The 16,881-nt window shown below is 41.5% G+C and overlaps 1 protein-coding gene across 2 annotated transcripts; it reads left to right on the top strand.

The window, feature by feature from the left end:
- The first annotated feature begins 10,533 nt into the window (after nt 1-10,533).
- On the top strand, nt 10,534-15,062 carry ak2 (adenylate kinase 2). Of its 2 annotated transcripts, XM_010873834.5 has the most exons (7): nt 10,535-10,713; nt 12,039-12,164; nt 12,343-12,453; nt 12,548-12,642; nt 12,865-12,937; nt 13,536-13,740; nt 14,774-15,062. In XM_010873834.5, exons 1-7 carry the CDS (start codon nt 10,615-10,617, stop codon nt 14,779-14,781), a joined length of 717 nt encoding a protein of 238 aa, XP_010872136.2. In that variant the 5' UTR covers nt 10,535-10,614; the 3' UTR covers nt 14,782-15,062. The 2 variants fall into 2 exon arrangements, with proteins under 2 accessions (XP_010872135.2, XP_010872136.2); XM_010873833.5 differs by lacking the exon at nt 14,774-15,062 and having other exon boundaries at nt 10,534-10,713; nt 13,536-14,718.
- Nucleotides 15,063-16,881: the final 1,819 nt, after the last annotated feature.

Below are 16,881 nucleotides of genomic sequence, written 5' to 3'. Positions count from 1 at the left end.
AAAGGATGCATTTCTTAGTGGCTGATAGGAACATCTGATGTATGGTGCTTTCAGTGTGTGATTGCCATGATACATTCATTCTGTCTTGTCAATTCAATGGTTTATGGTCACACTTTCACAATGCTGATGGTGACACAATGCCTGTTGAGGAGCTGGAATGTGAAATGTGAAGAAGTAAATATAAACTGTGGAGTATGGTGTAAATAAATAGCATATTCAAATAACATTAATTACATCATAATAATTTCATTTGGCTTCTGTGATTGAAAATCTATATTTTTTGTTTCAAAGTGGTAATGTACTCTTCTGTTTATCTTACTGATATTAAAAAATTCTGTTTGTAACACAACAGTAATTGGGACGACAGTAAGTGAAAGCGAAATAAATATTCCTCTCAATAGCTTTAATGTTTTCATTTATGATTTCGAATCAAATTGTAGTAAGGGTGGAGACCTTAAGTCATCCGACATTGTTAATTGCTAGGGGAAAAAATGTGATGTCTTTGCATGACATATGCGTGAAAGTAGCAATTTTGGCTGACTGCCACTATTTTGAATGACATAGACATACATCTAAAGTTGAGTAAATTCCCTAGAATTTAGGAGGTAAATTGAGTCATGATGTTTGTTGGTCTCATATTAGTTTGGCCATTGCCTGTGGAAATGCTGATTTTGATATGCTAACTTTGGGAGTTCCTTCACACGAGCGACCGTGTGGTACAATTGTTTTTTGATTTCCTTTGTGGATGTTTTTCTTATTTTCGTTTCTTTTGGTTGCATATTCAGTTTGCAACTTTTTCTTGAATGCATGTTAGAATTTTCTTTTTCATGTCCATCCTGTAATGGTTCTGCTTTCACTTTGAGTCCTTTTCCGTTAACTCTGTCGTGAAAGCATGGGGGGATTGTATGAAATGATTATCTATGATGAAAAAGAGTTGAACTTAGAGTTCAAAGCAAATTAAATAGGTACTTAAAGAAGTTACGTGAATAATCTAGTATGTCTAATTGGGTTTTTGAAACGTTTGTTTTATACAAAATCTAACATGATCATGGTTGAGTAGAATACATCTTACCATTTTAACTTGGTTTAGATAAGAAATAACTAATTTGATGGGATGTAAGTGACTATGGGATTGTTACTGTTGATATTTGATTGGAAGAAATCTTGTGCATTATGCAGAGAGTACATTTGTTATTTCTTACATGTTTGAGATGGGTTTTAACTTGATTGGACTCTTTAGAAGAGATACCGACATTATCAAAATTGGGTATTCTAATTTAATTTCTGTCCTAGTAAGCAATCATTGGAATGTTGATGGTTAACAGATGCTTCTTTGAGGTGTAAGGTCGGCTTTCTATTGCCTGGCCTCAAGATAACACCACTCTGTCCTATGTGATTGGATCTGTTCTTAGGTTAATAGACCACCCCCCACTCTGGAGGTGATAAGGAAAAAAAAGGGGGGGTCATGATTTATGACAGGATTTCAGAGTGTCTTTGATGTGCTAGGATAATAATAAGAGATTTGGAGAAGTTCACACTGAGTTTCATCTTGGAGAAAAATTAGGCTAAATAAGTTATGTTAGCTGACCTTCAAGATGGTGTGAAATGTTTTGATTTGCAATAAGGTATTTGATCCTTTATGTGAAACAATGGTGAATTTGATTGTAGTTCCGATACAATACAATCAGATGTAATTTATATAGCAACTGTGATCTGGTTAGATGGTGAACTGAGAATTGTTCATGAACTACTCTTTGAGAGTGGTACTTCAATGTAAGCAAACTATCTTAATTGATGAGTAATTGAAACAGTAATGGAAAATGTGAAATTGTGTTCTTCTTTTCTTTGTGTTGGTTGTTAAACCAACCATAGAAAAGAGTGGAATTGTTATTTTGTTACACTAACAGAACAGAAGCACCAGAGATGTTAATGTTTTAACGATACTGTTACTGATTTCAACTGTTCTACTCTATTTGGACAAAAGAAGTAGAGAGATATTGGAAATATAGGGTTTGAGTGTTTGATAGTGTGTGATTCTAATGTATCAGCAAGATGCAACAAGCTAACGTAATGGACATATTTGTGATGGTGTACTGTGCAGTTGCAATTCATCTTCTCAAGGATAATTCACGCTTCAGATACAGGACACTTGAAAGCGATTTGGCAATAGAGGACTTGTTGGAGCCCAGAGAGAGACTGAGCTTGGCTTAAAAGGACAACTGTGAGGTGGCTGAGATGAGATGGATCTCACAGACACACAGACAGACTGTCCTACAGCTGAGAGAGGAGTCGACTCTGGCTCGCTGCACGTCTAGGTGCCGTACGTCTACAGGATGCTGAGTTCCTGTGAGCTGGGCTGACTCGAGTCCTGATGGTTCTGCAATGTGATGGAGAAGGTAACCTCCAACCGAGAGGATGGAGGCGAAGGAAAGCTCCGGGTCTGAACAACGTTTACGGGGACGCGGAAAGATCTACTGCACGACATCATGCTACGTTGATTGGGTCCATACCAGGTACATCTCATCTGCTGTCCAGGTAGCTGAGAAAGGAACCTGTGGTTGATGACACACGCTACAGGAGGGCTTTGGTGTTTAAAGGTTAGGCACAGTGAATTGAAGTCAAAAGAGAATTTTTTGATGCTAGTAACCAGTCACTTTCTACCTGGCCTTAGCTATAGAGCCTTTAGCTAAAACTGGTCATCTTGGCGTTCACAAAGGAGAACACAGATTCTCCTGACCTGGGTGATAAAGCAGCTAGGAAGAAGGACAACACCTTGGAATATACATCTGACTTTTTACGTTCTGTTACACCGGCCTGCCAAAGAAATGGTTCATAACTGACTGTCTGACATTTGGAGGAGCAGAACATTTGTGATGACTTTGGAAGTACATCTAAATGGAACCATGGAGAGGACTTTTCAGTGAATCGAGTAATTGGCATGAGAGGACTTTGTAACAGTGATGAATTGAAGGATGTATTCAGTGAAAGTTGTTTATGATGATTTTAACATAAAAGGTTTTGTTGTACCATGTTATAATGTGTGATCTTGGAGTTAATACAAAGGTAATCATCTAGAAGAATGTAAAGGAGGATCCAGACATTTCAGATTTGTTCCGTTCTCTAATCATTAAGGGTAATAATATTGACTGGGTCATGTTCTTAAAGAGTACTGTTATGTTGCAGTCTACATCTTAATGAGTGAACTGTTTAAGGTTTGATAAAAAGGTTTGACATGGTATCAAGAGGATGGATTGTTGTGGAAATTTCTTTAATAATATATTCTAACTGATTAAACGACTGAGCAACTGTTTAGATGAGAAAAGGAATGTTGGTTGTGCTGTGGGAAAGGAAGTATGAGGTGTTGAGGTAAACATGAAGCTCCAGCAGGACGGGGGTAGATACAGATCAATGGGTTTTAGGACAGGATAGGAGAAGATACACAACAGGGGCTAGGAAGGATAAGGAACATAGGGGGTTTTATGGTGCGACCATGTGGATTCCTAATCCCACCCATTTCTCTATAAGTATTGAATGTATTTCCCAATGCTTTAGAGACTCCTCGGATGATTGTTTGTAAGCATTTGACACGTCTCTCTCATTTGCAAATGATTTAATAAACATGTGAAATTGTGCCAAGAGAATTTCATCTCTGTAATTCCTTCTAAAAGAGTTCTGATCGCTAAGATTACCGTCACAGAGTATAAGAAGGATTTCAAGATAGACAAGCTACACGGCACTTCATCATCATGGCAACCACAGTAAAGTCAGTAGAGGTTTCCGGTGAAGACAGAGTAAAAGGCTCACAAGATGGTAGTGAATAAGGCTCAGGCCTCTCCCACAATCATTCCAGAAAGTCACGCTCATCAGCAAACTCTAGAGTCAACTTAGAAGCAGCAAGATCCAGTGCCAGAGCAGAAGCAGCCAAAGCTAGGCTGGCCTTCACAGAAGTGGAGATTGAACAAAAAATTGAGGAAGCCAGAATTGATCGCATCAATCTACAGTGAGAAGCTGAAGCTGCCTATGTGGAAGCGGAGACAGCAGCAGCAGATATAGATGGAATTGACCAGATCGAAGAACTTGAGTTCTTGTCCCTTCAAGAGAGTGCACAAAAAAGGACTGATGACTATGTTACCCACCACGCACTGCAGCCCTTCGCACAGGGATTTAAAGAAGATAAGGATGACCATTACACCTCACCTCCAGCACTCACAAATCAACCATTCCCCCTGACACCTAGAGAGGAGAGGGAAATTAATCCCCCCTTATTTTCAGTACACACACCCCATCGAGACTACACTGCTAAGAGTGAGGCCCAGTCACAGATCATCAATAGGAGACCGATGTACCAACGCAGGGACACACAGCCGCTTCACACAGATGTACCACAGCAGAGAAATTATGACCGTCAGCATAGTGCTCACCCCATCGAGCCATCAAGCTCAGCCAACACAAATCGTGACACTACAACAGTTGATCTTGCCAAGTTTCTCACTAAGAACCAGCTGGTTTTCTCAGGTTTGACTAAGTTTGATGACCTACCTGAACATTACCAAGCCTGGAGAGAGACTTTCATCAAAACAATTGAAAACCTTGAGGTGTCAGCAAGTGAAGAGATGGATTTGCTGATCAAATGTTTGGGTAAGGATTCAAGTGAGCAGGCACTCAGAATTAGGTCTGTAAATGTCAAACAACCATCTCTTGGTCTCAAAATGGTTTGGGAGAGATTGAATAAAATGTATGAATCTCCAGAAGCAATACATAGAGCTCTGTTTAGTAAAATAGAGAACTTTCCCAAGATTCAAAATAGAGTCAAAACCTCCAAGAGGTGGCAGATCTACTGACAGAATAAGATGTTGCCAAGACAGATGGGTACTTGCCAGGGCTAGCTTACCTTGACACAGCAAGGGGAGTCCAGCCCATTGTTGTGAAGCTGCCCTTCTACCTCCAAGACAGGGGGATGTCTCATTGGTCGAAATACAGGAGAGGGTATGGTGTTGCCTTCTCTCTTTTCTGCTTCTTCAAAAGGTTCATCTGCTCGGAAGCTGAAGAGAGAAATAACCCCAGTTTTAAACTGCCCACTCTCTCTACAACCTCTTACAAGAAAGAGAAGCAAGGTCAAAATAAACCTGTCTCTGTGCATAAAACAAGTATATCATCATCAGATACAGTATCTGAAATGGAAAATCCTGACAGACAATGCCCAATGCATAACAAACCCCATTCACTTAAGAAATGCAGAGTTCAGGAAAATGAGCCTTGATGACAGAAATAAATTCTTGAAAGAGAACAATATATGCTTTCCAATAATCACCAGGCAAAATCCTGTGAAACACCCATCAAATGTACTGAGTGTGACAGCGATAGACACCTTTCTGCTCTTCACCCTGGTCCTGCTCCTCAGTCACAGCCAGGTTCTTCCCCTTCATCGGAGAATGGCGGGGAGAGAGAAGACACAGGGCAGCCAGATGTCACATCCAGGTGTACCGAGGTATGTGGTGAGGGATTCAAAGGTAAATCCTGCTCAGAGATCTGCCTCGTAAATGTGTACCCCAATGGTCATCACAATCTACAGAGAAAAATGTATGTCATTTTGGATGACCAGAGCAACGTGTCATTGGCTAGATCAGAGTTTTTCAACATCAAAGGAGCAGCAGTAACCGACACATTCAAAACCTGTGCAAGTACAGTGGAAACAGCTGGGAGAGAAGCTCATGATTTCACAGTAGTATCTATAGATGGAAAAATAAACATCCCACTACCTACACTCACTGAGTGTAATGAGATCCCCAATAACAGAGCATAGATACTGATGTCAGATGCTGCATACCACCACCTAAGGCAGATAGCGAATGAAATCCCACCCTTAGGTCCAGCAGCTGACATCCTGCTGCTATTGGGAAGAGTCCTTGTTAGGGTCCATAGGGTTTGTAAACAGCACAATGGCCCTCACTACGCACCATATGCACAAAAGCTTGACCTTGGGTGGGTTATCATAGGTGATGTATGCATCGGAGGTGCTCACAAGACAAACACAGTGAGTACCATGAAGACCTGTGTCCTTGGAAATGGAAAACCAACTTACCTAACTCCATGTGAGAATCGGATACAGGTGAAAGAAATGTACAGTATTACAGGCAATGACAAGAATATTCCCCTGCACAAACCCACTCAAAGAGCATTAGTGGTTTTAAACAAAGATAATCTTGGAAAAACATTCTTCTGCACAACAGAGAATGACAACCTCCTCGCCCTCTCAATTGAGGATATAACCTTTCTTCAGGTCATGGAACGGGAGTTCTTCCAAGATGACAAGAACAACTGGGTCGCTCCTCTCCCTTTCCGACAAACACAGAGACGTCTCCCTAACCACAGAGACTATGCTTACAACCGGCTGATGTCACTGCAAAAGATGTTAGAGAAGAAGCCTGAAATGAAAGTGCACTTCACTAAGTTCATGCAAAAAATGCATGACAATGGACATGCTGAGCTTGCACCACCACTCAAAGAAGGGAGTGAATGTTGGTATCTCCCTACCTTTGGAGTTTACCACCCACAAAAACCAGGGCAGATCCATGTGGTGTTTGATTCCAATGCACAGTATGATGGAATCTCACTGAATGAGGTGTTACTTTCTGGGCCAGACCTTAACATCAGCCTAATTGGAGTGCTTCTCAGGTTCAGAAGGGAACCTGTGGCAGTGACAGCAGATATTCACCAAATGTTTTACTGTTTTGTGGTGAACGAAGACTGCAGAGACTTCCTGCATTTCTTGTGGTATCGGGAAAATGACATCAGCTAAGAAGTGGTGGAGTATGGTTTGCAAGTTCATGTCTTTTGAAACAGCCGCAGTAGCAATCTTTGGCCTGAGGAGGGCAGCAAAACACCAATAAGAGGAATATGGCAGTGATGCGAGGGATTTCTACGTTGATGACAGCCTTCGATCATTTGCAACAGAATCTGAGGCCATTGATGTTCTGTGTCGAACACAGCGAAAATAAGTTATGAATGCATTTGCAACAACCTTTAGTGAGGACAGCATAACTACTACTTTTCACTTTCTTTTCTTCACCATTGTGAAGTAGGACCTGGCAACTGAGCAGGCACCTGGTGGTGCTACTGCTAACAGAGCATCTGACCAGTAAACGAAAGCTTGCTGGACCCAATCCCCGAGCTGTTTCTCTTTTACATTTTTCTACAATGTGTTGGGTTAATAGGGTTGTTGTTCAGTCCCTGAGCAAGATAGTTAACATAGTACCTGCTCCCAGGTCTTTGCTGTAAATTACAAAAAACATAAAAATATATATAAGCATATCATTGACTGATAATACCATGTGTTCAGATCATGCAACAAATAAAATAAAAACAATTGTGATGTAATCTATTTAGAAACAAATGGTTATGTGGTTATGGAAACTATAGCCTAATAATTAAAACTGTAAAGAAATGGGCTCATAAAAATGCAATCAACAATTATTGGCCACTGGTTGGAAAAGTGGCACTATCGAGCCAAAAGTGTCCCTTGACATTTGTGCTTAATTTCATTCATGAGCATTTTTGTGCCAGGTTATCAAAACCATCTGATTCCTAACTTCAAATTGATTGGCTAATTGAAGTATGATAGTCATTTTACTTATAGTTCATGAACATACAAAACTAGTATTACTATGGAGGACCAAAGTAGTTACAATTAAATAATTAAATATATAATTAAATATGCTATTTTAAGTGGCACATTAATAGGAAATATTTTCATGATGCCACTTTTTAAAATAATGGCATGAGATTTCATAATAATACATCATATTTCCTAAATGTTTTTTTTACTTGGTAAGATCTATTTCATAAAATAATGGCCTTTTTCATAACATTGTGACCTATTTCATAATTTTGTTGGGTATTTCAAAATGTCATGCTGTTTTTACAGTAATTGTTTAAATGTTTCACCCTGACTACCTGTGCCAACCGCCAATCCAACACCTAGGCCTAGATTCAGTACATACATGAATGCCATGGCTGAACGAGAGGGGAGCATCATGTGGACGGTGGAGCTATTTTACATCAGTAAATCACGAAATGCAATGTATGTAGAAAGTTTGTTCGTTACTGTGGCAACACCACCAATTTGTTAAAACAGATGAAAATCCATGTTTTACAATGATTGTTATGACCACTAAATGGTTTGCAATGTATTGAGATTTAGCCTGCCTGTTCATGCATTCACCTCATAAATCATGACCCACTGCTATCCCCTACATGAAAGTATATTAACCTGCTTTCAATAATAAAAATGATCTGTATTGAAATTGGTGATTCTGGCCCACACACCTCTATCCCACAAGCGAGCAACTGTTGATGAAGCCAGGGTCGCTGTGTTAGCCTATCAGCAGCTAAAGACCACCCACTTGCATTGATTGACATACAGTGGGGAGAACAAGTATTTGATACACTGCCGATTTTGCTGGTTTTCCTACTTACAAAGCATGTAGAGGTCTTTAATTTTTTCATAGGTACACTTCAACTGTGAGAGATGGAATCTAAAACAAAAATCCAGAAAATCACATTGTATGATTTTTTAATAATTAATTTGTATTTTATTGCATGACATAAGTATTTGATCACCTACCAACCAGTAAGAATTCCAGCTCCCACAGACCTGTTAGTTTTTCTTTAAGAAGCCCTCCTGTTCTCCACTAATTACTTGTATTAACTGCATCTGTTTGAACTCATTACCTGTATAAAAGACACCTGTCCACACACTCAATCAAACAGACTCCAACCTCTCCACAATGGCCAAGACCAGAGAGCTGTGTAAGGACAGCAGGGATAAAATTGTAGCCCTGCACAAGGCTGGGATGGGCTACAGAAAAATAGGCAAGCAGCTTGGTGAGACGGCAACAACTGTTGGCGCATTTATTAAAAAATAGAAGAAGTTCAAGATGATGGTCAATCTCCCTCGGTCTGGGGCTCCATGCAAGATCTCACCTCGTGGGGCATCAATGATCATGAGGACGGTGAGGGATCAGCCCAGAACTACACGGCAGGACCTGGTCAATGACCTGAAGAGAGCTGGGACCACAGCCTCAAAGAAAAGCATTAGTAGATGGTCATTGGCAAACTTCATACGGTCCTGGACATGCGCTTGTTTGAGCAGGGGGACGTTACGTGCGCTGCAGGATTTTAATCCATGACGGCGTAGTGTGTCATGGACGCCGTCATGGATTAAAATCCTGCAGCGCACGTAACGTCCCCCTGCTCAAGCAAGCGCATGTCCAGGACCGTATTAAGTTTGCCAATGACCATCTGGATGATCCAGAGGAATGGGAGAAGGTCATGTGGTCTGATGAGACCAAAATAGAGCTTTTTGGTATAAAATCCACTTGCTGTGTTTGGAGGAAGAAGGATGAGTACATCCCCAAGAACACCATCCCAACCGTGAAGCATGGAGGTGGAAACATGATTCTTTGGGGATGCTTTTCTGCAAAGGGGACAAGACAACTGCACCGTATTGAGGGGAGGATGGATGGGGCCATGTATCGTGAGATCTTGGCCAACAATCTCCTTCCCTCAGTAAGAGCATTGAAGATGGGTCGTGGCAGGGTCTTTCAGCATGACAATGACCCGAAACACACAGCCAAGGTGTGGCTCTGTAAGAAGCATCTCAAGGTCCTGGAGTGGCCTAGCCAGTCTCCAGACCTGAACCCAATAGAAAATCTTTGGAGGGAGCTGAAAGTCTGTATTGCCCAGCGACAGCCCCGAAACCTGAAGGATCTGGAGAAGGTCTGTATGGAGGAGTGGGCCAAAATCCTTGCTGCCGTGTGTGCAAACCTGGTCAAGAACTACAGGAAATGTATGATCTCTGTAATTGCAAACAAATGTTTCTGTACCAAATATTAAGTTCTGCTTTTCTGATGTATCAAATACTTATTTCATGCAATAAAATGCAAATTAATTATTTAAAAAACATACATACAATGTTATTTTCTGGATTTTTGTTTTAGATTCTGTCACAGTTGAAGAGTACCTATGATAAATACTACAGACTTCTACATGCTTTGTAAGTGGGAAATCCTGCAAAATCGGCAGTATATCAAATACTTGTCCCCCCCACTGTATGCCTTGTTCTATGAAATACATCTTATGGTGGAAAAAAAGATTTGGAAATACTCGTTATGTATTATTGTGAAATACCATACCATTATTTCAAAAAGAGGTATCATAAAAGAAATGTGCCTCTTAAAATAATGTATTTATTAATTATTTATATATTTAATTATTTCATTTTGACCCCTTTTCCCCTTCATATTCTACACATGCAGGCCAAAATGTGAGATTTAAGAAAATGTTTCAAAGATATTTCTTTAACCAAAGAATCATTGTGTCCTTAAAACCCGGATGTCATCAAGAAATTACGTTACTATTTCAGCAAATCAGCGTGTTTGCAACTTGACTGACCAATTTATTGCCCAATAAGGGAGAGGAACTTCTGATAAGGGGTGGGTCTTTTTACTAAAATAGCTGGAAAGGAGGCGTTGTTTTTTCCTTTCTTGGTCGAGTTGGCAGATAAGTGCTACAAGGACGTTTAAGTTTCTGTCCCCCCCCATTTAAACTGTGAACATGGCCCCCAGCACGCAACTTAATGAAGCGGTGTCCGAGGTTAATAAGGGAATACGGGCAATCCTGCTCGGGCCCCCAGGTGCTGGGAAAGGAACACAGGTGAGTTACGCTAACTTGCTATCTAGCTGCTAGCTAACGCACTACTGTACTTTAGCTTGTGAAGTATCGGAATGGAAGACCGCATGGCAGACCCTGAAAACAAACTTTATTCATCCTTTCCTGACATTTATTTTGAATTGGCTTTTAAAACATAATTCTGTTAATTTATATGAGACGTGTGGATTGAATTCGACCGCTATTCTATCTTGCTATATCAGATGGTAACGGAAGTGTGATGAAAGTTGTGACCTAGCTAGCTAGTTTGTCATTTTTGTGTCTATCTGGTGTAGGCCAAGTTTGTTAACTTGCAACCACTTGGCAAACTGTCAGTGCGCAAACGCAATAGGGTATTGGTATAGAGTTACGTAGCCAATCCTTTATCTGTGAATTGGTATAAAGATAATGGGGTCCCTGGCTTGATATTCACTTTCAATGTCACATTTGATTACTAACTATATTCTCCAGCTGTCTAGAGGGCACTACTTTCACTTTATCGAACCAGGCTCAGTGCAAGCGGTTAACGCCTTTGAATTTCCTAAGAAATGTTTTGTTTTTTCTGGGGTCTCCTACTTTGGTCGGGAGGATTAACGGGTTAGAAATGGATGTTTGTAATGTGTGTTTCGGTTGGAACCAAAGCAGCAGGGCAAACCGTGCACCATACTAATTCCAAAGTTGTACGTTTCATTCCTGGTCATACTTCTCTAATCTATTGGGGCAGGCATTCTGCAACCCAGTAACATCCTTACAGGTTGGACATAGCCCTGAAAAACTAACATTACTTCTAACTCAACATTTTTGGCGTAAAGGCTAATTTATGACCTACATCAGCAAAATGCCTGCAATGAGGTTAACAGGTCAGTGTTCATAATTTTCAGTTTTGTCACGCCTCAAAATTTCAACACCACTTACTGAGATGTTGAAACAAAATGGAATCATGATTGTTCTCAAAACTCCTGTCCATCTGCAACAGTGTTAGACAACAGTGGGTTGAATATTTGAAAGTGTCAGATGCCCTCGCCACCTACACCTGAGCCATTCCTTCACACGTTTTTCTCGTGTCATGGGTGGCGGTACAGCTCAAGGAGGGACTATTGCGGTTCCAAATATGGATGACAGCCATTTTATATAGAGCCCTACTTGAAGATGTTGAAGGACTCCCTTGTTATAATCATTTGAAAGGTGTCCGGGCCTTTTTATGTTCATCTTCTTGGTTGCCCTGCTAAGCTGTTATTATGGAAGATGACTGTGTGAATGTTACGGCGTTTCTGCTGGGTTGTAACATTAAGCTCAACATCAACGCTGACCTCCATTTCTTCCCTTCCCAGGCTCCTCGTTTGGCGGAGCAGTACTGCGTTTGTCATCTGGCCACTGGGGACATGCTGAGGGCCATGGTGGCCTCTGGCTCGGATCTTGGGAAGAGGCTCAAGGATACCATGGATGCTGGGAAACTGGTGAGCTTTCTTTAAAAAAAATTTTTTTTTTAATTGAAACGATTCACTTTAGAATTCAGTTCATAATGATTGTTTTGACAGTGGTGCTGTTGATTGGGTGTCAGTCTCCCCCCCTGTTCCCAGTAGGTTTTATCATGCCATGTTTCTTCACTCTGTTTTTTTTTTTTTACTGAATTAGGTCAGTGATGAGATGGTGGTGGAGCTCATAGAGAAGAACCTAGACACGCCTCCCTGTAAAAAGGGCTTCCTTTTGGATGGATTCCCCCGCACAGTAAAACAGGCTGAGATGGTGAGGTTTGGCTGGATGTCTGACTAGATGTTGCTGTCAGTTGCCAATTGTCCGTCCCCCGCTTATGTTCCCTGACACCCGCTTCTCCTCCCAGCTGGATGACTTGTTGGACAAACGCACCGAAAAGCTGGACTCTGTGATCGAGTTCTCTGTCGATGACTCCCTGCTGGTGCGCCGGATCTGTGGCAGGTAGGCATGTCTATTGTACGGTGCACAGATGCGAGGCACGCTGCAGCGCTGTACCTATAGCCCGCTGGAAAGGTCAACGCTGCATGTTAAAATGTGGCTTCTTTGTGTGGTCTAGATGGGATGTGGTGTACGGCTCTGAAATGGGCCACGGGAAGCATGGGTGGCCTTGATAGAGCACCGTCTTGTGTTGTCAGCCCAAAAACCTTCCCCTCTCCCCCTCAGACTTATTCACCAGCCTAGCGGTCGCTCTTACCACGAGGAGTTCAACCCACCCAAAGAGCCCATGAAGGATGACGTGAGTACCCCTTTGACTGACGTCTGGAAGTCCCTTTATTCCGCTGGTAAATCCCAGCGGCAGCTAGCTGTGTAATCCTCTAGCTCTAGATGTTTGGAAGTGACACACTTAATGTGCATATTCTAGGTCAACTGGTACGTCAAGTGTTTGTTTACACATGCTCAAAGTGGGCGAACATGCACATTAAAAAGTGTTTTTATAGAAGTGTCACTTGTGTATTATGAAGTAATCGAATGGAATCTGTTAACAGCATATTTTCTAAGTGTTTGTGGCACACTGTCCCTTGGGGGGGGGGGGGGGGGTTCAGTGCTGTTTGCTTTAAAGCTCAGCATAATGAGGCCTTTGAAACAGGCAAACTAGGTTCCCTGATATGTAGCTCAGTGGTTTTAGAAACAATCATCCTAGTATGAAGTGAGTCTAGCTGCTACATAAAATGTTATGACTTGGCAAATGTTTTGTATCTGGGTAATGGCAATCACCATATTGCCTACACCATACACAGCTTATTGGGAAATGAAGGCCTAGGGCACTGAGTGGAACTGGACCAGAAACCCCCCTACGTGACCCCTGTCTGTCTTCCATCTGTCTCCCCTGTCAGGTGACCGGGGAGCCGCTGATGCGCCGTAGCGACGACAACGCGTCCACACTGCGCTCCCGTCTGGATGCGTACCACCGGCAGACGGTGCCCCTCGTCCAGTACTACAGCACCCGGGGCCTGCACAAGGCAGTGGATGCCTCCCAGTCCCCTGACGTCGTCTTCGCCTCCATCCTCGCCGCCTTCTCCTCGGCCACGGCTGCCACCTGTAAAGACCTCGTCTTGTTCATCTAAGCTCCCTCCGTCTGTCGCCCTCCCCTTCGGTCTCTGTCAGGACCCTGTTCCGTGCTACTTTACACTAGCTTCCCGACTTGTCTGGGCTCTGTTCTCCTCCCCACTTTGCTCGTGCTGTGTTGGGGTTTTGCCTCCCTGAAATGTAACATCCTTCACTTCTGGGACTTGCCTGGGCTTCTGCTGGAAACAGGAATAGGTGGCGTGTATGAGATGAGTGTGATCTCTGCTTGGGTCCGGTACTTATTAGCTGTAACATCTTAATCAATGGTCCCTGTGCTTTGATTTAAGTGAGCAGGGAATTGGTGGGTGATTTTAATATGTATAACAGTTAATTTTAATGTAATGAGTCCTAATTAGATTTGAACACTGGATGAAATGGCTAGATAATGCTTAAGTCCAAATTCATTCTGAATCTATTGACTACATTTACACTGCTTTTTTTGTTTAGAGATATTGAATGCCAACCTTTTGTGGCTGTGTTCTACAAAAAAGAGCCCTGGTCAAACCAGTAGTTTAAATGTATTTCCTGTTTTCCAATGACCCAATTTTGTTATTGTTTCCCATTCTATAAATAAGCTACCTGTACACTTGTCATTTCTTTCTTTTCAACCCCCCCCCCCCCAACTGATTGCTCTGAATGTATATGCATCATGTTCCTAGGGTCGTGAAAACAACTTCACACGTTACATCAATTTGCATCCAGCCTGACTAGATAATGTTAAGTTTGGAGCAGCAAATTTTTGTTCATATACCGCCACACCACATTGTAGTTCACTCATGTTCATTAAATTATTGTTAATTGCATTTTTAAATGATGGAAGCACAATTGGTCTTGAGATTGACAGTATTGCTAAGTTGAACAAGGACATATATTTAAGAAAAGACAAATTGGTGTGTAAATGTTCTATCTCTTGCCACTTCAAATGGTCCAATAATACAATATTTTGTTTTACTTCCTGTGTCCTGTCTCGTTTAAATTCACCCGTGACTCTTTCTTTGTTTTTCAGCTGTTTGATTCCCTGCTTCTGCAATCCCGTCCAATCCTGGCAATCGAAACAAGGGAGGGATGGGAAGCTGAGGGGAGGGAGGACATTTTGTACTGTAGCACTTAATTTAATCTTGAGGACGAGTGCATCTAATGCAGTGCATTCTACAAGGAACAAGAGGAGCCATCTCGTAATTTACTTTGATTGTTACCCTTCGAATAAAAAGAAGAGATGCTTTTCTACAATCATAACATAAATTGTAGACTCCCTTTGTGGTGCATGCAATAAAATCCATAATTTGTTACTAATATAGATGCTGCCTAACGCATTAAGATGTGGCCTTCGTCAATCCTGCGGTCTTACGTTGTTGTTTCTGGTACACATGCTGTAGTATGGGTTTGCGTCTGGACCACTGCTCTTTCAGTAAAACTCCAACCTCATTTCCGCTTAAAGAAAACCATGGATTAAATGCTGCTTGCTGATGAGTCCAGGGATCCCCTCAAGGTCTGTGTAGCTGGTTAGTGTGGTAATGGAAATGTGATCCGAACCAGGGTTAGGGTTAGGTTCAGGAAATTGGATGTGCTTTGGAAGACTAATTTCTCGACATCAACTGCCCCAAGTCCGCTTGGAGTTTCTGCAGGGAAGCAGGGCCTTATTGGATATTACCAAGATTATTGGTGATTTATACTTAATTTAGCCATCAATGCTGTTCTGTGGGCCATTTTGCCCAAGTTGTAGGAGGATACTGGTCTAATGGTTCTGTATTTGAGGGTTGCCCTCCAACTTATCTCTTGACGTTGGTTTTAAGTTCAGAGCTGGTGTCGTCACGTGTGAACTCTTCCCTCCTGTGTGTTTGAGGATGTTTTGCTGTTGGACAACATTAAACAGACAGTTTATGGACAGTGGATTGAACATTGCACTCAATGACATTGATAATGTGCTGTTTTCATGAGGTCTTGCACAAATTCAAACCCCCATGTATCAAGTCGCATAGCCCCCTCACAGCATTATTTTTCCTTCACCATAGCTGACTTGTCAGGCTGTTAATTTGATTTCTGATAAATGTACTGTCCGTTAAAACACCTGATAAAACATGTACTTATATAATGGGGTTAAATGTTTTCTGGAGAAAATTTACATATCAATTGGAACAAAACACTTGGTCTCTAACTTTTGGAGGCCGGGTGATTGGTTTTAAAATAGAATGCATGACATTTCTGTTGTAGGTTGTGTGTCTTTAACTGGGGAAAACCCTCAAACATTAATGACAACCAGAAACGACCCAGAAATCAGACTTACATCCACAGCCCATTTAACCAGCTGTTGGAGTACATTACCAAACAATAAAGGATGTTTGCTTTTGCTGTTAAGTGTTCACATTTCTATTTAGTAGAGATTTATTATAGAATAAATGAATAGTCAAAGTGCAAGGGTGTTAACCATCTGATGTGTCTGTATTTCAGTAGCAGTTATTTTTCAGACTCCTTGTGAGAGGCATAGCTAGTTAGTGCACTGCATCGCAAGTTGGCTAAGTTAGATGATCACTTTCCATTGCTTGGGTACTTGTGAGTAAATTTGGATGTAAAACATGGTTCAAGGTCTGAAGTTGTAGAGTTTCAGGGCTGTCTACATTAAGATTGGAGTCCAGGGCATGGGTGGAGGAATTAGGACAGTCCATGTTTGCTTTGGCAAACAGTTCTCCTACACTAAACAGGCAGACAGATCCTATTTTATGAAAAGAATGTCTTGCTTGTAATTGGGTTTCTTTTAGCAAGGCATTGACCGATATTATCCTTTTTTGTTATTGTTTATAATTTTTTGCTTATCTGATTAATGAGCACTGTAAACAGATGGGGAAAGAGGGGCTGTTTTTTGTTTACATCACATCTGGATGGTTATGCAGGGGTATTCAAAACGTGTCCTATGAAGGCCGGAGCCTGCTGGTTTTCTCTAATATCTCAGTAATTGAAGCCATCTGGTTTTAAATAAGTTCCTGATTAGGGGGTTGTAATTAAATATGAAGTGGAACTAGCTTGGAAAGCCAGTATACCCAAGCGGTAAACGCTTGTGAGTTTTATTAGCTAACTTAAGGGATATCTAGTGAATTAGTCACCATCAGGTTGAACAGC

The sequence above is a fragment of the Esox lucius genome, chromosome 10 (genome assembly GCF_011004845.1).
Source record: "Esox lucius isolate fEsoLuc1 chromosome 10, fEsoLuc1.pri, whole genome shotgun sequence".
Classification (NCBI taxonomy): Eukaryota; Metazoa; Chordata; class Actinopteri; order Esociformes; family Esocidae; genus Esox; species Esox lucius.
Note: the sequence above shows the minus strand (reverse complement) of the source record. Positions and strands in the feature narration are given on the sequence as shown.

Coding starts and splice junctions, on each gene's coding strand:
- ak2 (XM_010873833.5), top strand. CDS start 10,615: ATGGCCCCCAGCACGCAACTTAATGAAGCGGTGTCCGAGGTTAATAAG. Junction 12,165..12,342: donor CCATGGATGCTGGGAAACTG/GTGAGCTTTCTT, acceptor TTACTGAATTAG/GTCAGTGATGAGATGGTGGT. Junction 12,643..12,864: donor GTGCGCCGGATCTGTGGCAG/GTAGGCATGTCT, acceptor TCTCCCCCTCAG/ACTTATTCACCAGCCTAGCG.